The sequence below is a fragment of the Gymnodraco acuticeps genome, unplaced genomic scaffold (assembly GCF_902827175.1).
Source record: "Gymnodraco acuticeps unplaced genomic scaffold, fGymAcu1.1, whole genome shotgun sequence".
NCBI lineage: Eukaryota > Metazoa > Chordata > Actinopteri > Perciformes > Bathydraconidae > Gymnodraco > Gymnodraco acuticeps.
Window position 1 is genome coordinate 2665818 of NW_022989913.1, and position 25734 is coordinate 2691551.

At 41.0% G+C, this 25734-nt stretch overlaps 1 protein-coding gene across 1 annotated transcript in view; it reads left to right on the forward strand.

Annotated features, from left to right (window-relative positions):
• The window catches only part of LOC117541869 (receptor-type tyrosine-protein phosphatase mu-like), a 164405-nt gene that overhangs the window by 41484 nt on the left and 97187 nt on the right, over positions 1–25734 (forward strand). The window contains 6 exon segments of the mRNA XM_034209138.1: positions 8790–9064; positions 12514–12592; positions 14288–14403; positions 18278–18452; positions 23694–23713; positions 23715–23988. Coding sequence (XP_034065029.1) covers positions 8790–9064; positions 12514–12592; positions 14288–14403; positions 18278–18452; positions 23694–23713; positions 23715–23988 — 939 coding nt within the window.

Here is a 25734-nt window from a genome sequence, read left to right on the forward strand (position 1 = left end):
TTATAACATTAAACCATTCATTTTGGATAGCTCAATTTCCAGCTACAGCTAAACATTTGTTATGGTTTTGTTTATTTGAGTGAAGACAAATCAACGATAGACAAATGTATAGAAATGCTACCAAAATATATTTTAACAAGAACTGAATATGTTTACATTCAACCCATTTAATCCCACATTTTTCCCAGACATGAAAATATCCAAATCTTGTGTCAAAGTAACCCTTTGAAAAAATCAATCATTGTTTTAAAAAAACTCATGGAAAAGTAGTTGAAATGTTATGTTTTATGGCCGGTCACAATTGTCACCGGTGGGATTATGTGTTGCCGTGAAAATACATTGAATTAGCATACTTCTCCAATGCAGTCATCCACATTTGTATACATCCCAGCCTAGTTATCTACACATTTAAAACTCTGTCACTGGCAATCCCCATCAAATTCTAGTTAGACTTTTTACACATCAAAATTCCTGATGCAATACCAATATGAACAACCATTAACGTTTTTCAACATTTCTATTTTAGTGCAACATGTATTGAAACTAGGGCTGTCAAACGATTACAATTTTTAATCAGATTAATCACAGCTTAAAAATTAATTAATCATGATTAATCACCTTTCGAACTATGTCCAAAATATGCCATTTATTTATGTATATTGTTGTGGGAATGGAAATTAAATGAAAGAAGGCGGATATATCCATTTAACATACAGTATCTATGTTTATTATAACATTTTTCTGCGTGTCAAAATGAAAGACAACCCACACACCTATCAATCATCAAACCGTGGGGTCTTAATTAATTACCTGTTGATTTCTATCAACGGGGGAGTACTTCAGGAAAGTCGACAGAGGGGGGGGGGCGGCGGCTAGTGGAGTACTTCGTGACCACAGAGTGTGAACGTTGTGATCAGCTGTTTTAGCGCAATTCTCCAGTGAAGGGGGGGGGGGGGAGGGAAAGAGTCTCCCTCCGCAGCCGGTTGGCGTAGTTTTGGCACAATTCCGTTGTACAGACCGACGTTAACAGCAGCCCTGTCTGTGCACACGGAGACCGACTCTGTCGTCCGGTGATCTAACCGCCTTCTGGAAAAGCTTCACAAGTACGTCGGTACGCAAATGCGCTTTGTGACACAAGTGACGGTACGCATTTCAGATTACGCACATAACCTGCGTACCAGTTATGTGCACAGTGCACCCCTGTACTACAGCAAAAGTATTCTCCGTCGGGACTTCCTGCAACAACACCACGCCGTTATCAAAGATGTTCTATTGAGAAGACGATCACTACGTGACAAAAGTTTTCAAAACCGTGGCTACTGAAATCAATCTTACTAACTGCTGTCTGTGCAATTTACTCCGCGCGAGTTGGCAGACTTTATTTTGCTTGCGTTAACATCATTTTTCATGGTGGGGCTAAGCCATTTCTTGGTATGGGTGTAGCCTACCCCAGCCATACCCTGGCGCTGCCACCCTGGCATGTATGGGGCGGGCCATTCTGCACATGTTAAATGCGTTAAATGCGTTAAATATTTTAACGCAATTAATTCAAAAAATTAATTACCGCCGTTAACGCGATAATTTTGACAGCACTAATTGAAACATGAATATTATACATCTGTTGTAAAATTTGAACTTTTACTTTAGTGCAATTCAATATTTGTAACATTGTCTTTCTGATATTTTAGTGCAACATTCACAAACCACTGTACAGCCAGTTGTGTGATTCATTCACATTGAACATAAAAGGTAACATTTAGAAAAGGTAGCATGTAGAATAGGTGTCCTACACTGAACAAAAATGCAATATATATATATATATCATTGGCTTTAGAACCAAGTGCACGATTAGTTTGTGCATCACTATTTTGAACTACAATATACTGATTGATTAACTTGAACTTCTTTTCCAAAACATTCCAGTCATTTTGGACATTTCCCCTTTGTCATGGACTTGTCCTTTGTACTTCATCTCCACAGCCTTTATTGGGTCTGCTTTGTTTTTTTTATAGCTATTACATCCTCTTTGCATTCACTTATAGTGCCCTTTCTACTGTCCATGATACATCTTGAAGCACTCAATGTGCAGTGGTGCTTAGCATTTCTCACATGCATAGGTAGTGTGTTTGTCACAGTGATGACATCTCTGGAACCGATGCATCGTGTTGATTGGCCACTGGCCAGTGAGATGATTTGTCATATCTTGCCTGATGTTCAACAGTAGCTGCCAGCAGAGATCTCCTGCCCTGGCTCAGTGGTTTTGTGCCAAACTTTTGCATAAGTGACTGCGCCACTATCCTTGAGAAGGTGAGCAGATCAATGGTCCCTCCCATAATGTCTCTGTAAAATAAATGGCTGTTCACAAGTGCACTGTTGAGAGACCATGCAAAGATGGGCCACCACCACTTCTTAGACCTGATCGAGATATGGTATCTTGATACCTGTTGGTCATGAAGGTCAACACCACTCATATGCTCATTGTTTAGGTTGATGCATTTTGGTTGTGGGACTTTGTCAAATGTACGTCGCTCCATCTCTTGACAAAGGTCTCACTGTATTTCTCCTCCATGTTTGCTGCCACTGTGACAACATTATTGTCTCTCCACGGACCAGCAACTTGTCTGCTTGGGTCAAAACCTCAGATGTTCCTCGAGATAACTTCATGAATTCTTTCTGGGGCTTGAATGAGACATCAAACAGACGATTTTGCCTCATTGTTCCAGAGCTCCCATATCTTCTTTTTGTCATTTTATCAAGGAGTCTAAGAGAAGTGAAGAGGTTGTCAGGGATGAACTTGCAACCTTGAGGCACCTGAGTTTGCTCTGCAAGACCAAGTACAACACTGGGTCCCTGACCTAACCCCGTCTCAGGGAGGAGAGTGTGGGATCCACCATATGGCTCCATGTGATGCATGTAACCTGGATGAGGCAAGGCTCCATAGTTTGTAACCAAAGCGTATTGGTTTACCTCTTGTGAATTGATTACATCCATGGCGACCATATATCTGATCATACTCTCATCCACCGACAGCCATTCCTGAAATGGCATGACTTTGTATGACTGATTGGAGCTCGGAGAAGATGGGTCTAACTTTAAAAAATGGGTCGTCAGTGATCTTTGTGTTGTCAACCACATGAATTGAGGCCATTATTTAATCAAAGCGATTTCTCCGCATTGCATCTGAAATGCTTTCATTGTGTACATCACTGTCAAGTGACCAGTACATGTGTCTTCTTGGAACAGAGCTGTACCCAGATGTGATAAGGATCCCATAAAATGTGAGGAGCTCCTCCATACTCCCATGAACATAATCATTCCAAGTGAAATTATATAGGAAATAAATGAACAATAAATGAAAAACTGGAGTCCATGTTGTTTATCAAATGAAATTGAGTGTCAAATTATGATTTTCCTTTAACAAATATTTAAAATCAAATTTTCTAAGAAATGTGAGTTAGCGTGCTCATTTTAATCGACTTAAATAACGTTAGCTCCATTTATTATTTTATCACTATTAATTTCCATTGGCCTGTCGTTTTCAGGGCTACAACCAAATGTAATCCATTTTTCCAACTTCTCATTTGTGGATGAAAATTCAATTTCTGTCTAAAAGCCCTCATTTGGGCACAGTGACCTTAGTGATAATGAATAAAATATTCTAGCATAATGAAAATAATACAATTTCAGCTCTGTGCCCTTCATTTGTGAAGAATGGCAACATGAATGTCTGTAGCAGGAACATTTCATCTTTGCTAATTCATTTTTCATACCAGTCTGCATGTTCTCCATGTTCAGCCGTCATTGTAATGGAAGGTGAAGGTGGCCTACATTGGAATAATAATAAATCTGTTCCTCTGAATACCTCAGACAATAGCCGAGCCCTGGCCTTTACAGAGTTGCAGACATGGGCCTTGAGTGTGCCGAGAGCCCTCTATTTTTAATTGGTGTCCAACCCGCTATTGTTAAGGCGCAAGAGATAGAGGGAAGAGTAGAGGGAGAGAAAACACCCGTGTGCATCACTAGCACATTAGCTCAGCGCTAACACAGTGTCATTATAATTTGCTCTTAGTCTCACTGGCTAATTAGCTTGTCATGGTGCAGCAGGTCCTGCCGAGTATGTGGTCATTAGACTATAAGAGCAGAGAAATGACTGACAATCAGTGTCATCTTCTCCTCTCTTGTTAGACGATGACAGCGGCAGCACAATGCGCTGTCGCTTGAAATAATACATTTTTATGTTTTATGGTGGTCAATAATGAGGACAAGAAAGCCCCCTTGTTGTGTTTGAGCTCACTGATCCAAAGCAGGACGGTTTGAAGGCCGCAGCTTGGTGACAGGAGTGTCATTGCAACCTGCCTGGCAGCGAGGAAGAAATGTTGTAATATTTACATGTATTGCAATCATGCATTTTAATATTAACAGCCTCTGAGCTTTATTAAACTAGAAGTGACAACTTACTTAGGGTACCTATTGTACTATTAATAATTCACCAACGCAGTAGTAAAAAAATGTACAAAAGCTGCTTGAGGGATATGATATTTTCATCTTTAATTACCAACAAAGAGCGGTGCTATGCATGAATCTCCTGTGCAACACTGTCACAACATGGCTGCTTTGCAATGAAAAGTAAACGGCCTGTTTTAATCATAGGAAGAACGCCTAGTGCCAGCATCCTTTGTCTTTGTAACATGAGCTACAACTGAACTATTCATCACCTGATTATTAGTGCTGGTTCACATCACATCATTGCTGACGCCTCAAAGGGAAAAAAGTGTTCTGGGCACCTGAGCAGATGGCGGAAAGTTATTAAAGAGACCTTGCAGCCCTCATATCAAGGCACCTGATTGAGGTTGGACAAACGAGTGTCTCAAAGTCGACTCATCTCCTGCCCTTCTGCTTGTACCTTACACAACTTCCTGCACAGCCTCAGAAATAATTAGCGCCTCAACACTTGAGACAAACTGAAAGTGAATAATAGATTAAAAAGCTCCGGGAGAACAACAGTGGATCATAACGGAGTGATCATGCTGTGCAGGGCGATCTATACCACAGGACAGCCACAAGCATAATGTACTAGTCAGTGGAGGTTAGAGTAAATACAAATAGTACTCAATTAAAGGTATTGCTTCTTTAGAATTGTATTGACTCAAGTTAAGTACAAATAACTTATTGAGTAAGAGCTCGTAAAGAAGTAGTGAGTAGCTTTATGACCTGGAGCCTGGTCTGGATGTTGGGTCAGAGATGTGCATGAGCCTCATCTGAAGGAGACATCTTCTGCCATGATCTTGAACTGTAGTCTTTTGATGGGGCTTCTGGAGATGGTACGGCCACATTTCCATTATATCTAGGATGCTATGATTGGCTGGACGGCTTATCTTATCTCTCGCTGTCTGAAAATCCCTGTCATGCGTTTGAGCTCAGCTGAATATAAAAGTGATTTATAGCTAAATGTGGTGTGAAGTGTATAGCCCAATGTAGGCTAAGGGTGTAAGAGTACATATCTTTTATTTCATATCATCTCAAATGTAGCCACAAATCAACTACCCAGAAGTACAATTTATATTAAAAAAAATATATATATATATACTTTACTACATGCAAAGAGTACATGTAACTACTGACATCTGTAATGCTGCGTTCACACCGGACGCGATGCGATGTGATGTTTGGGGGCGGCGCGATTACATGTAAAGTCAATGCAGAGACGTGGACAGACGCGAATTCGATCCGACGGCGAGCATGAAGCGGTTGATGCGAATGTCGCGGCGCGATTGGAGGGGGCCGCGACAACCGCTCGAGCGACAATTTTTTCAACTCGAGCGCCAAATTCCCGTGACGCGATCTCGCGGTAGCCAATCAGCGGTGAGGATCTCAGCCTGCCGTCACTGACGTAGAACCGCAAAACTAAAACATCAGCCATTAGCTGGTAGCACTCAGAGCTCACAGCTCCTCATATCTGTTCAGAAACTAGACAAAAGTGAAACAAGTACAAACCACAGACTGTCTGTGTAATGGCGAATACAGTCGCTGGTTTATTTATGTCTGTAGGCCGTTGTTGCGAGTGTGGACGGAGCATACAGTATACAACGTTTGCTTAGCCTGGTCGATCCGATCTTCATTCAGAAAACAAGCATTTTAAAAGGTCAAAGCATTAAATCATGGGTTTTACTAACCGGTATCAGTATGTTGTTACTTCGGCATCATTTTGAAACGTGTATTACCATTTTTAATCACGGTAATATATGTTCATTTTGTTGTTGTAGCCCCCGAGCGAATATTCGCATCGCGTCCGGTGTGAACGCAGCAGAGATCTCAGTTGTCATCATGTGATCCAAGCATGGAATGTTGGAACCATTCAGTTGTCATGGCAGTAGTTTTGTAGTTCCAGTGTTCCATGCTTAAGTCATGTGATGGCACTGAGCTATCTCCATGACAACAAAAGACAATGAGATTTAATTGAAAGTGATGGGGATTTAGAAGACTTTATCTATCCTGGGGGATATCAGGTTTCATGCTGCGCCATTTGAGAGAAAAATAATTAAATAAATAACACAAATATTTAGTAAAAGAAATAATGAAAAGATTTAAAATAATTGAATACAAAAATGTATATAAACATAGGAAATTAAAGGGAAAAGCAGCACACTGATACACTAAACATATATATTGTATGTTACAATATATATACAGTAGTACATTAGTTCTTGAATGCATTTCATAATAACTTCATAATTCATTTTGGACACATTTCTTATTGTTCAATAAGAAATGATCCAAGCCAAATGTAAGCTTACCCATAAAAGGTTGAATTAAAGCACACTTTATCACTCACATAATCTGTATTCCATTTCTACATGATACAATAATGCACACTTAGGATGCACAGGTTCACCTGCAGTATCATATAGTTTCTCTGGTTTGTGGTCATGCTTTTACTTCTGTTTCAATTATGTGAGCTTCTTGTGTATGCCCCCCATATGATGCGATCGAAAACACGTTAAGATCCTTTTAAACAACAACTTGCTACCACCTGACAAAAAAAGCTGTGGAGGCTGACTCGGTGTCATCACAACTCACTGCTCCTCCTCCTCCTCCTCTGCTCCCTCTCCTCCTGTTTCATTGTGTAAACATGACAGAACCCCCACTCGTTATCTGAAGCTGGAGACAGATGGAATTGGTGAGCGTTACAAGTGCAGCACAACAAGACAAGTGGGCAAGCTCGAGTCATTGAAGGAACAAATAGGGTTTTGTGAGAGGCTGTTTGGTTGGCACACTGGGGGACCAAGCCTGCTGATTTAGTCAACGTAATTCACCCTTTTTAACACCATATCTGAGTGAATCACCAGATGTTACATTTAATGAAGAAGATTCGCATCCACCACCGTTCTGCTCTGCCTCCCATGCAGGGGAGCAGAGCTATTTGCTAACAGGTTGTTTGTCTCACCTCTAAGCAAAATGTGCCTTCCAGTCATTACCACACTTTCCAAAAAAACGGAAGTAGAAACTGAATCTTTTTGGCCGTGTCTCAAATGCTGTTACGATTTGTGCTATCTCATTACCGAGCCAAGCTAAATAGGATGATGACAAATAGAATGTGTTCTGCATCTCCTTGAAAGCTTGCCAATATAATAATTCTCACTTGTGTTTTATTGGCAAGAGGGGAGATAATTAGATTAACCTTTAATATTGAACCGAAGCGATAAAATCCAAATGGGGCTGGCTTGGCAAATAGATTTAAACTTATTGATTTCTCATCATTTCCCTTCTCTCAGTCATTGAGGGGGAAAAAGCACCCCTCATAAAACACCCTGCATTTTTACGATAAGTCGCTTTTTGGTCTTTGTATTTAGATAAATGATGGAAAAATTAAATTAGAGGTTCTATCAATCCAAGCGTAAGAGCATTTTCTCATTATGGGGCACCTGCTTGAATCCCCAGTGCTAATAGAAAATGTCTCAGCACTGTCATTTACCTTCTTTCTGCATATTTTTTATGATATTACGTCCTTTTATTTAGTTAAACCCAAGGACCCGATTGCTTTGAATAAACAGATTTTTGTCCTGGACATCTTTCTGTTATGTAAAATTACCACCTGCTTCAAAACACCAACCGATCCAAGTAATGTTGCCAAGGATTAAACAGAACTGTACCACTTTAGTTTTTGGCATCTTTATTTAAAGATACATTACATTCATTTGTTATTTTTCTTCCACCTCCTGGTTGACAATTTGGAACTCACAAGCACCTGTAATACACCGATAATACTACTTTTACACTATTACACCCATATTACACCCATGTTACAGCAATATTACACCCATATTATACCCATGTAATGTTATACTGTTATTAGACCCATATTACACCCATATAACATCAATGTTACACCCATATTACACCGTCATTACACTGGTATTACACCAGTTTTACACACAGACACAGACTGTCAAATGACTGTATTCCCCAGGTTACCAAAACCATTAAAGGTCTAAGATTATCAACATAAACACATAATTATCAAACGTTTTTCTTCAGAAACTCAGTGGTTGTAACATGAAATGCAGGTGCTTCAAGGCTTTTCTATCCCGGTAATGATATACTGTATCATCAATATCACGACTAATTACATTTCTTAATCGTAATAATTAGTTCTTTAAAAAAAATGATTTCCCCATACTTTCATCGCTAGGTAAATGGGTTTAGAGTTGTAAATGGGATTATTGCAGGACTTTTTTCTACATCTATTTTCAAACTGCTTGTTGCATAAAATTGCCTTGTCCGTGTTGCAGGTTCGGCCTTCATGATGATGAATACGTCGGGACGCTTTGCAGGGCAGAAGGCTCTGCTGCTGACACCCCAGCTGAGGGAGAATGATACCCACTGCGTTACCTTCCACTACTACATAGGAGGCAGAGACAACAGCCACCCAGGACACCTGAACGTCTACATCAAGGAGAACAACAGTCCCATGGGGATGCCGGTGTGGAACGTGTCCGGCTCGGCCACCCGCTCCTGGGGACAGGTGGAGCTGGCCGTCAGCACCTACTGGCCCAACTTCTACCAGGTGAGGAAACCCAGAGTGATCCCACATTCTTCTCTTTGCATAATGTGTCATCACAAAACTACGTTGCTAAGCCCTTTATTACCAAGCCAAAGTCATTAAAGCCTGCCTCGCCGGGTGGAGCAAGAAAAAATGTATTATTTGAGAATGTCCAAACAATTGCACAATGGCCTATTCAAAACACCTACGATTATTGATTTCTGGGGCTAACGCTGTATCCATGGCAATCTGTTCTCTCTCCCTGCCATCTGAGCCTGTTCTCTTTTTCCAATTCTGAAAACTCATTTTCACTTTCCAATGCACATGACTGCTGGTAGGGGCAAGGTGATTTCACACTTGCTTGGCTATTAGTCTTCGCTGGGGCTTGTTCCACGAGTCCACCAAATGTTAATTGATGCAGAGAGACCCCTTAACCTCCCAATGGGAGATGTTCCCTTGGTGAATTATTTCATTATGGCCTGAGCACAGTGGAGCTGAGGGGAGTTCTCCTGCTTTCTCATCATAGCCAACCCTGATAACTTGGTTAACAAGGTACACCGCTGAGCTTTCTCACTGCTGAATGCAAGATAGGAGCCTTAATGAGAGGCACATGGACAAAAGGAAGAGAGGAGAGGGGGAAGGCAACAGGATTTTGACCCTTGCCAGACATAATGATGGAAAGCTTATCTGGATAAAGTTTTTTCAGATTTATCCTGTGCAGACCTCAGTGGCTAAAGCAACATGCACAAGTCCAAGCTCTAGCCATCACTGAAACCATTAAAAAAAATAGGGAAATTAATCTTTTCTTTATATTTTTTGTTTATATAACACTGACCGTAACTTTGCCAAAACCAAGCAAGCTACACCTTTTACACATAGTGTTCTGCTTTTGAAATCCATGTTAAGTTTAGTGACGCTTGCATATTTGTTGACATGTTGTTCACAGTGGGTTTCTGCAGAGTTCTGTACATGGGTTGAGCATCTCAGCCCGCAATGATTTGTAATGTGTGCTCAGGGAAATTCCCAGCAGCTGTTGCCTCTTAGCCCCCAGTGGAAGGTCTGTCTCTCTTTGTAATTGTTCCAGACCCAAAGTGACAACATTGGTAAATGTGAGGATGCTAATGCTATTAGCGCCACTCTCAGTAGAGAAAAGAGAGACCAATGCTTGAAATTGTCACTAATTAACAACATGGCACTAATTATAGGTATCTTTAATTGCACGGTAACCTACGCTATCGTCAAAGGGAAGCCACCTGATACTGGGAAATTATTTTTTAATTACCGGTAAGTATTTTAGTCGTCATGAGCCCCTCAGCCTTTCATAATTACTCTTCTGTCAGGTCATCCCTAAAACTTTTAATTGAGATTGTCATGCATTTCCAAAGCTGCTGAACACTGGCAAAAACTTTAACTTTTAATAAATGAAATGTGTCTAAATAGTTTCTGCACATCGCTCAAAAATATGTACTATGTGCATAAGACGAACACCCAATATTAATCCTGATGAGAGAAAAACCCAAATGTCCTCATCCGTCTTGATTTCAATACAGTAGAGCCATTGGCAGAGCTAATCAATCCTGCTGCAATGTAGTACTTAGCCAAGTCCCTCAGGGATAGCCAGAGCGGTGACGTAGACATTCAATGTGGGGTCACCACGTGTCTCGCCGGCAAATGAGAACAGTGAACTTTCCCGTGACACCAACAGCTTTCGTCCCATGTGAATATTTTCAGTCTGTGGGTCAGGCCCAATTATGCACTGCACTATCATTGATGTTAGAATCAATTATATCACAGCTATTAGGCAAGCTGACTGATGTCTGTTGCACAAACAAAGGATTTCAATTAGAGAGTGGGGGCTAGTTCATTTGTCTGGTGGTGATATATGGAGTGGTTGGCCTTTTAATTTCCTTTAAATTAGCCTGTAATGAGGCCATAATTGGCACCCAAGACATTCACTTTCATATTTCATGAGACAAAAAAAGAAATGTATAATTAGACAGCCTTATCTGAAGGCATCCTGCCTCCCTGATGACAATGGTAACTATCTCCTCCTCCACATTCCCCGGCTACAAAAGGAATCTCAGAGATGTAAGTGTGTGCAGCCTAGCTACGGCTAGCAGAACATCTGTGTCTGTGTGAGACCATATACAGAAAATGTCCATTAATATATACCATTCACTGGGAGATATAGGCGTATATTTAGTGAGTAATGGCATGCGAAACATGTGTAGTGAGTGTGTGTGTGTGTGTGGCGTAATGGGTCTGTACCACACCCTGGGTTTGGGAAGGGACTGGCATTCTTTTTCCTTTTTTAACACAGTGCAGACCAGCGAGTACATAACTCTGACATTCTGCTGGGACACGCCCTCTGTCGGGATTACGACCATTTGTTTTGCAGCAAATGTTGGCCCTTAAAATAGACTCATGGTAGTCCTACTTGGCACAGTTGTAGTTGATTTCAGATTTCTGTTGTCAGAGATAGCAACAAACATGTCAGACATGTAACACTAGACACAGAGCATCTGTTGAATGCAACAAGCATACGTTCACATATGTTCACACTTAAATCTAGTGGCATCCGTGCATGCAAAGATATGTTTTTATTTTTATATTTTTGGTTTGAGGCGTTTTCCTTTGAGATTTATATGCTAGTCACAGGTTATTTTGGAGCCCATTTAAAAAGTAGTGCTTAAAATACTGTGAACAATAACAAAATAATGTAGGTAATAACCAAGAGTCACTTGCACCAGTTGTATAAGTTAAAATGTTGCCTAGTTATAATTTATTTAGCTAATAAGATATTTAAAATTAAAACCAGTAGCACCACAAAACAATTGTTTACCGTTAAGTGAAAAACTGAGCTAGCTGACTTAAGCTTGACCATTAATTACGTTATAACTTAACTATTTTATTTGGATCACAGCTTGTAATGCAGCATTGACTTCCTGTTTGCATATGTAATTGCTTTGGATTTGACATCACTGCAGAACAACAAACAGGTTTACATATTATGCTTTAGTCTAGTCTAGCTATTACGTTTTAAGAACGTTTAAGGGACTTACAGATAAACCTAAAGAAGGGTATAAGAATGGGAATGTTCATGTCATACAATGCACAAGTAAAATCCCATTCACCTGCATTGTTTCGGGGTAAAAGCACCTGAATAACTGATTAGTGAATGATATCTCAACCGTGTCTCTCCCCACTATGTGTTTGTCACCGACTGTGTGCTAAACGTCTCGGGGCTCAAACTTAATTTAACACTTGCATGTCATAGCACCTTTCAACTGTGACATATTGTGGAAATAACGTCAGTGGCCCGCAGCTGTGTGACCAGCTGCGGCCCAGCTAAGAGCAGATCGCATTAGCGGGAGCTGGACTTCCCTTTGCACACGGGCAGCCTCACTCAAGTGCCATTTGAAGACATCTGCTCATTTATCATTGGTGTTATGAATGTCCTCTCTCCTCCTCAGATTGTGTTTGAAGCCGTAACCTCAGGGCAGCGTGGCTTGCTGGCCATCAAAGACGTCGTGGTCCAGGGCCACCAGTGCAGTAAGTCCTTTTTTCCCTTCACCATAAAAGAATATCATCAAACATTCATTGTCCTTTCCATGACACCCTCCCAAATACCTGTATCGCCGTTATATTCAAGGCCTCCCAGTCAAACAAAGGGCCTTCAAACAGTATGCTACAGTCAATCCAAAGTGTAAACCTCCCTCCTGATAGCTCCTGAAGATTTATGAGCCGACATGCTGAAGTGTGCTCAGGATATAATGTTGGAGTGGCTGTGTTAAATCTATCGTTCGAGATATGGGAGAAATAGCGTAAAAAGGGATGAAAAAACAAATACACTTGCTGCTGCTTGTGTTTGGATTCCACAATGTTTCTCCTCCCTCAAGGATATTCAGTGCAGCATCTCCTCTTTCAGATGTTCAGAGTTCTGCTTCCCTCGCTGAATATACTTTAGAGTGCGCTGCGGAGCTAATGAACATGTAATCAGCCGCATATTTAGATTTTTTCCGCTTCAGCTTTTGGGATAGTCTGCTGCTGTTAGAAAACAAGGAAAAGGGATCTTCAGGATATGTCATGTCAATGCTTTTGAGTACCTTGAGTCATGCTACTTCATATGGCTCTTCTTAATCTTATACAAAGAGATTTTCACACTCTACAGTCTAAGTCTAAATCAATACCACACGGGTTTTCATTAATTGATTTATACTTTACCCGTCATAGCCAAAGTATCAAGCTCTGATTGTGAGGCGCTAATGACCTGGTAACCATTAGAAAGCAGCTGAATTCCTACAAATGTTATGTCAATAAAATGGATTTAAATAGCGATAGGTGTTGCATATAAATGTATTTGAGTAAATCAATGAGGCCTTGCGACGTGATCAATGTTTAAATGTGTGAAAGTGTGCTTGGATCAATAACCCGCTCATTGGCAGTAGGGTTTATTTGAGTGATCAGAGAGACTCGTCGGTGGAGCGCAGCCAATTCATTTTCTATTTATACGACCATGTGGAATATCTAGCACAAAGGTGTGATTATGCCACTGGGTGGTCTGCCTCTTCTTTGCATCATTAAAGAAGACATTAGTGATGAGAAAAATAGATTTGTCTCTTTTGGCACTGGATGGATTGACAGGACAAAGTTATAAAGGAGGTTCAAAGACGGGCTTGTAAAATATTAAGTAGAAATGAAAGTCTTGATGATGAAAGTGATAGAATTAGCTTTTGCCAATTCTTTAGAGATTTGGTTATGTTTTGAATCAAGGTCGTTCCATTGAATTGCCCTATTTTTCTATGCAGAATAGCGGTGCTAATCAAACATGTTCTACATAAGTTACTTTCTATGCACTATCCCAGTCAGTGTGCATACTGATAATGAGCACAGTCTGAGAAGAGAATAATGCTTTGGGAAAAAAATACCCTGAATCTATGAAAGGATGCATTTTAAAGACAGTGTTTTTGGTCGGTGCACGATGGCCTCTGGTGTCTCATCAATGATTTTGGTGGATATCTTCCGCACAAAGCGATGTTGGTATCAGAAAGTACAATAAAGAGCAATATCCATTCAAACATTTTGCATAGAAATCTTGGCATAAGACACGGGAGCATGGAGCTTGATGCAGACACAAGCACCACATTTTTAGTGATTAAATCTATTTGATGAAGCAATGCTGCAACTCAGCATTGACTCTTAAATGACTTTTCTGCAGCTGATCAATATTTGTATTTTTTCTCCCAGTGAACACACCTCACTTCCTGACCATAAAGGGAGTGGAAGTCAACGCTGGACAGACGGCATCTTTTCACTGCACTGTCAATGGACGCAAAAGGGACAATTTCCGCCTCTGGCTTCAGGTGAGATCCATTTTCATGCTTTAACTTACACTCTAAATCAAAGACTAAATCAGAGAGTGGGATCAGTATTATAAGTGTGCCCTCTGGAAACGAACGTGCCTCTCTGAACAGACCCTACTGTCTGAATATGTAATCGTATGATCCTCAGTGCTGTTGTCTAAGAAGGCTGCAGGCTTATTTCCACTGTAAATCGGCATATTAGAAATGTAGCATATGCTATTTAATTTAGCAAGCTCTCAAATAAGTCATGATAATGCATAAGATGGGGTTCCCACGCAGTATGACAAAGTATGGAATTGGATTTGTAATAATTTGAAGGCTTGATGGGATGGGCTTTATGTTTCCAGAGTATTGAGTTAGCTATTTTCTTACAATGTTCAACTGTCTGTGTTAGGGATGCATACCGGTATCCGGTATTACCGAAATACCGGTTACTGGTGGCTACGGTATACCGTACCGAAATCAGATCCGGTTTCGATACTTTAAAAAAAAAAAGTGAGTCTGTGGCCCGTGATGGCGGGTGTTATAAATTAGATTGCATAATCGTTTTCTTCATATTTTATGTATTTTTCATTGTTTGTTCAATACTAGAAAGGTAAAAGTCCCATTAAAAAGGACTGTGATGGGATTTGTTTTCTCTCACCAGTGAAGGTAAATGTTGATTTTAAAGATGAGATTTGTTGTGATCTCATGACCATTATTCAATTATGTATTTGTTCTCTAGTCGAATCTCAGGTTTAACATGAATTATAACGGTCTGTTTGCATTGACAAGATGTGCTATTCACGCGGCACACCTGATGGCGGGTGTTATAAAAGATATTCCATAATCGGTTTTCTTCATATTTCTTATGTATCTTTCATTGTTTGTTCAGTACTAAAAGGTCCAAGAAGTCCCACAATTGAATTTAATATTCATTTGACATGTTAACTATATCGTAAAGTGCTTCATGGGAGTAATTGTGGGATGATACATTTTCAAAGTATCACGATATGTATCGGTATCGTTCAGTGGTATCGGTATCGTAAAAAAGTCAACGATATGCATCCCTAGTCTGTGTTGAGTGTTTAGCAACAATGGGTAAATCAAAGTTTGGTTATTGTCAGGGCAAAATCAGTGTCGTCTTAAACTTGCATCTGAAAAAACAAGTACATTTTTATTTGAAAAATGTATACTGTAGGAACCCTGATAAGTTCAAGATCTGATTTAAGGGGGAAATATCTTTACTGGAAAATAAAATGAATGCCGACGCTAACAACCCATAACACTGTAGAGATAATTGCACTAGTTCAACAACTCAAAGTGTATGGATCACATGGTTGGGTAAAAGAAGAGCGTAGCATAAGAATGAGGCAAGAGCTATTTTGTTATTTATAATATGTTTAACCCTAATTACATAGAGCCAAATGTAAACCAGTTTCACCACAACCATAGACAGTACATCTTCCTGATTGGCTGACAACTGTCTATTTAAAATGCAGTTACCTCAAACATACTTCTGGTTAGCAGTTTCACCACAGCTCTAAATGATAAATGATACGAGGAAACGACTGACAAGGTGGCAGTGAAAAAGAGGTGCCATGGGACCAGGGCCGCCCCTGGCCAACTTGGGGCCCCAAGCGACATTGTGAGATGAGGCCCCCCCCCCACCGATATGAGTAAAAAAAATGTTTTTGGAAACAAAGTAGGCTACTTTGCAAATATAATTCCTATTTATTATTATTATCACAGTTACTTTTTTATACAGTGAGGTAAATGGTAAATGTACATGTATGCGTTTACAGGTGAATACGTCAGCATTTCCTGCCAAATACTAGCCTCAAAAAGATTACAATATAATTAATGCAAATAAACTACTTCTACTACTAATAATAATCATAATCAATTCAATAATATAAATACTATATTATTGTATTATAATATAGTTGTAATAGTCAAGACAAAACATGCTGATGACATGATCAAAAACTGATATTTCTTAAATCTGTATTCAAATGTAGTTCCCTCTGTCAGCAATGTATCAACAACTATACACACACATTTCTATCAGTATTTATCTGTGTTGTGGTTGACATGATGATGACTGTTAGGAGTTAAGGGGAGAGGCTGAGCATCACCATGAAATGTGCAAATTGACATAAAAATTAATAAAAGGGGAAAAAATGCTCCATGTTTTTTAGGCTGTAAACTTTAACTGTGATGTAAGCCAATAGACAGACAGTGTATCACTCTTCCTCCTGTACATTAGCAGATAAAAGGCATAACATACTTAAATGAATGTTAAATAAAGAATGCTGGAAATAACTGCATCTCCATTAGCCTATATTCTGCAGAGACTGCCTTCTTCATGGCGTGAATTGCAGCTGATGTTTTAATATGGCAATTGGCAATTTGACTTATACAACATTTGCAAGTTGTACATTTGACTCATACAATAACCCACCTTCGAGTGATGCTCTAGTTTCTTCATGTTTTGTTTTTTTCCCCTCTTGCTTGCGCCGGACTGAAACTGTCTTTTCACCGACATCTCTTCACCTGCACTAGTGGCCGTATCAAAGCCGTGATTGGTCAGATGTTGATTTATTGCAAGGTGTCGGGTTACAGACGTGCTCCCCTTGTCACCTCTCACTCTTGCGTGTCAGCGGGAAGGGGGGGGGGTGCGCGGAGAACTGAGCGGAGAACTGCGCACAGCAGCTGAGGCCCTCTGGGCGGGGCCCCCTGCGCAAGGCGGGGCCCCATGCAGCCTGCGTGATTGGCCTGTAGGGAGGGGCGGCCCTGCATGAGACACTTAATCGTGTACAATGGACAAAGTATAGAATTTCTACTAATAACAATACTCACTTTTAAAAGTTGGTTTGAGGAAAAACAAGTGGCTTTTTTAGTTAAATCATAAGACAAATCCCACATTGCTTTATATTGCCCTTGTGTTTTCACCTGTTCCCAGATTTACAGAGGCCTCTGTGTCTGGGGGGAAGGGGATTACAGTTGTTTTAGATCACCGCAGTATGGTCTTAACCTATATAGATGTTGGCTCTGTGGAAAACCGTGTACTATATCCGGCAAAACTGAGCTGCACAGCAGTCTTGAATTGACCTTGTTCTGAGCAGCAAAGGTAGTGCATCTGGCAGACATAACCCCGCCGGCTCTGCTGGTAAGCACACTGTCACACATGTGATCAGTGGGAGCATGACTCTGGGTAAAGGTCCTCTGCCAGGTACTCCATCATTTTAACAAACACGTCCTCATTAGCACAGGAGCTGGAAAACAAACATTAAGTGAAGTCCCCCGATGACAGTAATGAAGAAATATTTCCAATGAACAATGTCCCCCATCTGCCTGCTGTGAGGGGTGACAGCTGGGGAGGTGTGTGTGTGGTGTGTGTGTGTGTGTGTGTGTGTGTGTGTGTGTGTTGTGTGTGTGTGTGTGTGTGTGTGTGTGTGTTGTGTGTGTGTGTGTGTGTGTGTGTGTGTGTGTTGTGTGTGTGTGTGTGTTGTGTGTGTGTGTGTTGTGTGTGGGTGTGTGTGTGTGTGTGTGTGTGTGTGTGTGTGTGTGTGTGTGTGTGTGTGTGTGTGTGTGTGCTGTGTGTGTGTGTGTGTGTGGTGTGTGTGTGGTGTGTGTGTGTGTGGTGTGGTGTAGTGGTGTGTGTGTGTGTAGTGTGTGTGTGTGTGTGTGTGAGTGTGTGTGTGTGTGTGTGTGTGCTTGTGTGTGTGTGTGTGTGTGTGTGTGTGTGTGGTGTGTGTGTGTGTGTGTGTGTGTGTGTGTGTGTGTGTGTGTGTGTGTGTGTGTGTGGTGTGTGTGGTGTGTGTGGCCACTTTGCTTATTAAACCTTTCCATTTTGTGGGCTCACTTGTGTCTTTGTCTCGGTTCCAAACAGGGCATCGGTGGACGGGAGGCTCCGATGAAAGCCACAAAACCTTGGAACAACCGGCGCTTCATTGGCACTTTTGATGTAGAGAACACAACCAAGGGTGACTCGGGCCGCTACCGCTGCATCGTCCACTCAGACAAAGGGGTTGGAGTGTCCAATTATGGCGAACTAACCATAAAACGTGAGTATTGGTCCCAGAGCAGAGAGAAAACAAAAACAAAGCCTATCAGAACCAACTCGGCACAGACAGCATGAATGCTTTTCCATCCACATGACCTCTACACACACAGCAAAGTCAACAGGAGATAAACAGGAAGTGCTCTGTGTTCGTCCTCTAAGGCGATACTAAAAATACACGCTTTTTATGTTGATTTGTTATTTAGAGGACTTTAATACTTACCCTGTAAAGGCTGTCCTTGAGTGAGCACAATTCCACCTAAAAGATCACAAAGGGTTTTACAGTAACCTCTCTGATATTTCACTCCTGCAGTCATTTGATATGAATTTATGGAGTCGTCTGAAACTAAATCCAGCAAGGCCTCACTTTCCTACAGCCCTATAGCCCGGTAATGGCCTTCTATATTTCTTCACCTCAATTTTCTCCCTGTGCTTTCAATTGAATTTACTGCCCCGATTTTTTTCCATTCTTTTTTTTTTTGTCTCCAAGCTTTCTGTGATTGATAGGTTTAATCCTGGCTGTCCAGATCGAGGTCTGTCAATCATGTGAGAATGGCCGGGCCCAGACAGAGCAGAGTGAAGAGGGAGATAAAGTCTCTCTGCCTGAGTGTATCAGTGGGTTTCAGTGGTGTACTCAAAGAAAATTTACTGACACACTGGAGGCACTCAAAACCACACTCGTGCATAAATTCAGCAACACAATCACTCGCACTTACACATACTCGCCAGACGGCAATGTTTTTGCTGATCGCTGCTTTCAACATGTTACTGCATTTATTTGTATACAATACAAACCAGTAAAGTGTAGAGAGCCTTTGTCATAAATATTTAAAATAGTTATCTCGATTCAAGGATTCATCAAATCTTTTAATGCATCTCGCTTTAAGTTCTGCAGAGATGTCACACCTCGATGACTCCGGCATAAGCCAACTCGTCGCAGCAAGAAAAAAAGAGGCGTTTTCACGGTTATAAGTGTCACACATAAAAAAAAAGGCTGATATGTCCTCTTATCGTACCAGTCATAAAACAAGTGCTCAACCCTCCCAGCAATGTGTCTGAGTCGTAAATCCTCCTTAAATGTGTATTCACCGCTTCCGTGCCTCGTTTTTAGAAGAGTGACCGCGGAGTGGGTTCTGTGGATTATGAGCCGGCTACAGTCACACAGCGGCTCGTTCCCCCCCCCCCCCCACCATACACTACCTTTTTCTTCAACATGCGGAGAGAGTGAATGCTTGATTATCCCAGATAATCATTTCTGCCTTTCATGCCAGTATTCAGTCAGATTTATGCGCCCGTGTTGAAGTGCGCTGCATGTATTTCCTGAGCGCCATACGGATTGCGCCAGTGCAGCCCCCTTATCCCCCTTGTGATGGGCTCTCCTGTAGTGCAGCCAGTGGTTCTGAAAGGGCGATAATTACTCTCTGTCCAAGAGCTGGCTCCTTTCTTGGCCTGGTTAGAATCACCTGGAGCCCGCAAAGCTTTTCGCTGTGCTCCAACACAGTATTCTGGGCTGTGCTCCTAACTCAAGGCTGACGAGGTGCGGCCGTGTCAGCACTAATGAGAATAGCCACCAAGAAATCGAAGGCCGACCAGTCAAGCTTGTCATTTTCCTGGTACCACCTCTGCTCTTTCCTATCAGGACAGGATCAATTCCTACAACAACGTAATGAGGACCTCTTGCATCTCAGCAAGAGCGTCTCAGTGGGAGTAATGAGCAAATGAAAGAAGGATTCATAAAAATGCAGGTCCAACCAATCTAACAACACAGCAGAGGGGCTGTTCTTATTATTGCCTTCTGTGTGGAGGATGGGAAATGGGTGGCCATTTACCAAAGTCTTATAATATATTATTATTATATATATATCTTATACATATATATATTATAATGACTTACTTGCATCATCTTATAAAATAGGAGGATTCTCTGGCTAATATTATTGTCAATTTAACATATTTGGGTTTTAGACTGTACAGTAGGTTAACGAAACAAGCAAAGTCAAGTCACCACCTTGCTTTCATGAGCATACAAATAAATGAGTCACAGTGGCAGTCGCAGTATGTTGGTTCTCAGTATGTCTTTGCCACTAAGTATGAGGACCATGTGCAATGCATGGCAGTGTGACTGTTTTTCGTTGCATGTGCATGAGTGTGCATGAGTGTGCATGCTTGCATTCTGGCAGGCAGGTGCGGCGGTAGAGGAGAGCGCAGCTGTCGCCAGGCCGCTTGCCTGTCTGGTCAACATCATGACAACAGCTGCTCGCTGACCCTCTCGTACGGCCGCCACCGTCATCTGCGCGCTGTCAGCCATCTCCAGCCAGCATGGAGATCAGTTGGTAGACCTTTCCAGGGCCCAACTGCTGCGAGGCTGCCTCGTGAGGCTTAAACACACTGGGAATTGAGTTGTTAATATCCCAAAGTGTTCCAGCACTTGAGAGTATTTCATACCGGTAATCCGTTATTTCCAGTGCGTCGGCCATGGCTGTTGAACAGAGGATTACTGCACCTACAGGAATTATTTCATCACTGTAAGCCACTGTTGCCTTTGTCAAGCAATAACTTTCCAAAGTTAAATGAAATGCCTATAATGCAAAATTCTGCTTAGTTGTATTGTTACATAAATGGTCTCAAGTGAAAAATAGGATTGCTTGGCAGCAGGGGCATCTATGCATAAAAGTGAAAAGCATTTCTCTATAGTAAAGGAGTGTTGATTCAATTTGAATGGCTCTTACTTGATACTTAACTGCAACTTTTACTTGTGAATTTTAATATTATTATGTTGCCAAGTTGCTAAGTTTCTCACCCTCTGAATCAGTCACGTCTTAGTCAGCAGCTAAAATCTTTGTCACATTTTGCATCACAGGGTGTTAGCATAAAATGAATGTGTTGACAAATGTGTCAATAAAATCTGGTAACAACCTACATGGCCCTCTCCGCCTCCTTATGTTAGGACCTTTTTTTCAAATGACAAACTTCTTACTTTTAATTTGGTTCTTTGAAGTATAAAGATGCTTATCAAGCAAAAAAATAAATGACATGCTGTCTTCTAATCGCACATCCCATCTGCTTTTTCAAGAGAAATAATAAAAGCCGAACAATTACAAAAAAAGCTGAGGTCTTTGTTTTCTGAAGCAGAAATTGAGAAAAAACATTTCTTACATTTATTCTTTTGGATGTTTTAAAATATTACAAATGCCAAGCACCATTACAACCCCAGTATTTTTAATGGACCCATTTTACTACGAGGGAGGGCCTGACAGTGAGCCTGTGCTGCTTTTACAGTAGTTGTTTCACTAATCTGAGCATATTGCCACTTAATTCAGTTAAATCCCTTTAAAACAAAACAGACCACAAAAGACCATCAAAACAAGCCAATGGTTGAAGCCAGATTTTAGATCTCGTCATCCTTTTGTCTGGCTCCAGCATCCAGACTGCGTGTCCAGAGAAGTCCTGTGGGATAAGCTGGTTCGCTTGAGGTGATGTTTGACAACAACACTGGGAGTTTGGATTAGTGGGAGTTTAGGGACTGGCAACTGAGGTCAGCGTACGGTAACAATCTGCTGGGGGAGATCCTTCAATTCTCTATAGGACAACAGCCCTAATGTGCCTGGAGACTTCTCCCTCTCCATGACAACTCCACAAGAAGCAGCCAGACGACTAATGGTATTATTCTGTTACACGTGTGTGCTCATTAGAGCTACTCACCGTGGCCTCTGGGACACGAAGCTATTGTAGTACATGACAAGGGTAGATTCCTAAGCAACACTTTGACTGTGGGTTTCTGGTTGCACTAGGAGACATGAAAGACATGCTGGTTAGATAATAGATAGTGAAGATGTCCTTATTTTAAAATGGCAATGGTGGAACAACCATCTTTGTCAAATGTGACTTTAAAAAGTGAAGATAGAAATATAGAATTCATCTTTTAGATGTTAGAAGTTTATCCTAACCTCAAATGTTCCTGCAGCATCCCTTTGTCTAGAGTTAAACCTAAAGAAGAACTAAAATGTTCACAAATTGCTTTCAGATGTTAGCAAATAGAGTATGGAAAGAGTTATCTTAATTAAAAACCATAGGCAGTTTACTATTGTGAAATATCACAATTTGTAGTAATTGTGTAAGTTTAATCCATTTGTAAAGGTGACCAGAAATCACATTTGTACAGCGAGTCTGTTTGACACAAAAGGCTGCAGCACAGATGACAAAACGCTTTGAAACTGTTTGAATTGAAGTGCAATCATTGTGTTTCTGTCACTACATCTCTGAAATTCGCTCTTTGTCTAGTTTTGCCTTGGTTTTGAACAGCGATGCGCATAACACGTGTGTCATTGTGCGAGTTCACGAGATAAACAAAACAAGGAATTCATATTCCATTCATATTCAGCTCTTTGGTATTTGAAATTTGCTTTCACAATGACATTTACAATATATTTACTGAGACATTTGTTAGAGACTGAATCATGTTATAATTATAATAATTATAGATTAATTTTGATCGAGCTTTTACAGGTGCTCAAAGACGCTTTACAGATATAGTGAAAGGAACAACAAATAAATATATAGTTAAAGTCAAATAATACAAAAACAATCACACAGTAAAAGCCAGATTGAAGATGTTGTAAAACTAAGTTAAAGAAGCACTGTTAAGCTTTTTGGTGTTTTCCCTATAGTGTGCTATATAGGTTGTTGTGTGCATGTAAATGGTCTGCTCAGGCTAAACTCCAACTCTCCCCTTTAACATAGCTGTGATTTGGGCTTCCCCATCAATTATTTTTACCTTTTCAGAATGACAAAATACCACAACAGTCATGAATTGAGAGATTAAACCAGATAAAATATATGACAAGTAAAGTAATGGTCAATTAACAGCGACTATTCCTATAGATTTAAATCAATACATTGTTGAATAGAAGTAGCACTTGCCTAGGTGTTTGTGACTCTAGTCATTGTACTACTGCTGATGAGATTCCCCCACAATGCTGGAGCTATTGATTGCTACTGGCTCTTCTTGAATACCTCGATAATTGGGAAACATGAATTATGTTCTTAATTTGCTGCAGAAGAATTTAGATTCTGTTGATTGTTCGAAAGAAGTAATTGATTTTGAGTACCTTGCTTGCTTGGTAAAAAAATGTCTTTACGTTTTTTTTTTTGGAATGTCACTGCTTTTTACACAAATAAAAAATCAATTGATTGTTTTCCCCAATGTTTTTTTTTTAACATCAATCAAATCTTTTTGTTTCACAAGAGCCCCCAGTGCCCATCGCACCCCCCCCAGCTGACTGCCGTCGGAGCCACCTACCTTTGGATCCAGCTCAACGCCAACTCCATCAACGGGGACGGTCCCATCACCGACAGGGAGGTGGAGTACCGCACTGTTTCCGGCACCATGTACGACCTGCAGCCCGTAGACAAGACCACACACAAGATCGGCCACCTGGACCCTGACACAGAGTACGAGATCAGTGTTCTGCTGACCAGACCTCTGGAGGGAGGCACCGGAGCACCCGGACCCCCTCTGAGGGCCAGGACCAGATGTGCAGGTGAGGTCAAACACACCATTACTTACAAAGCACCGCTGGGATTTGAGAGAACTTGTACATTATGTTGTTTCTCAGTGGCACAAGAACAGGCTTAAAGAACTGTACAGACATCATGTTGTAGTTGCGTGTTATACTGTATCACACCCACACTGTGTTCTTAAGCTTTGAGCGAGAATTAAACAGAAACACCAAAGTCATTCATCCACTTATTTTCAAATATGTTGAACCTAAATCTATCTGCAATGAAGGTTATGTTTTGTCTGATTGTCAACACAGACAACCACAAGATTGTCAATGAAACTTGGGTGATAGGCCACATTAGTTTAAATCTATGGCACAGCCTTGGTAAAGGTCGGCTCACTCAAGAGTGCCGTTTTAGTTATCATCTTGAGTACCAAGGTTTATTCCAGAGTTACAGTGCGTACCAGTATTGTAGAGAACATTTGTATTTAGCTGAGGTTGCTATGTCAACACATGCAGTGTGCCATTGCCTTTGGCATGAAGTTAACATCCAACAGCCTGGACTGTATGCAGACCCGGCGTCATGGGCGGGCCCCATGGGGCCGGGCCCGCCCATCCAGGATTTGGGTCCGCTGTTTTAATCGGGGCTGAATACAACATTTTAATTGTTTTATTATTATGTTCAGTGGCGGCGCCAGGGTATACTGGGGTAGGCTACAGCCATACCAAGAAATGGCTTAGCCCCAACATGAAAAATGATTTTAAAGTAAGCTAAATAAAGTCCGCCAACTCGCGCGGAGTAAATTGCACAGACGGCAGTAAATACCGAAGACTAGAAACGGTTTGAAAACTTTTGTCACGTAGTGATCGTCTTCTCAATAGAACATCTTTGATAATGTCTTCTGGCCAATCAGAATCACGATAACGGCGTGGTGTTGTTGCAGGAAGTCCCGACGGAGAATACTTTTGCTGTAGTACATCTCTATAGGCCTACATCGATGCAACATTACGTGTTGATAGAAATCAACACGTAATGAAATAAGACCCCACGGTTTGATGATTGATAGGTGTGTGGGCTGTCTTTCATTTTGACACACAGAACAATGGGGGCTATCCACCCTTATCCACAAAGTAAAGTAATTCACAGCCTCTTCCCTCTTCTCTCTGTGAGGAGCAGCAGGTTCAGCTTTCAGAACAAAGTAACAGAAAACTAAAATGGCATTCATTTTTTTTAAATATGTCGTGTAGTAATAGATTTATTTATTTTTCTTCTCAAGAGAGTACCAGAATGTGTATTTTATGTTAGTATTTCATGGGGGAGAATCCCCCCAGACCCCCCTGCAGGGGTTAGGTTGTCAGCATGTCAACTCTTTCACCTGTGGAGAAATTGCAGGATTGGCTCCAGCTGATCGTCCTTTTTATTTACTACAACACAAATGTGCCTTTTTATTTCATACAGTTCAATTTGGATTGAGACAGGGAAATAATCTAAACCTCACGCGTGGCGTTTCACTGTCAAGGGGAGCGTGTATGTAATTACATTGCAAATACTGACTTGAGCCCCACCATGCACTGTATGGGTTAGCCCTACCATAGATTACCCAACAAAAACACTCTGGAGCCGCCACTGATTATGTTTATTGTTATTTGTAGGGCTTTGTCCTAATATTTATTTTTGTTTTAAACTATGTTGAAAGATTAGTTTAATATCATTTTTTTAATTTTGCTATGAAATTCTGAATGAAAGGCTGCGCGCGAGACTGGTTTTTCGCTGGGTTGAGTCGT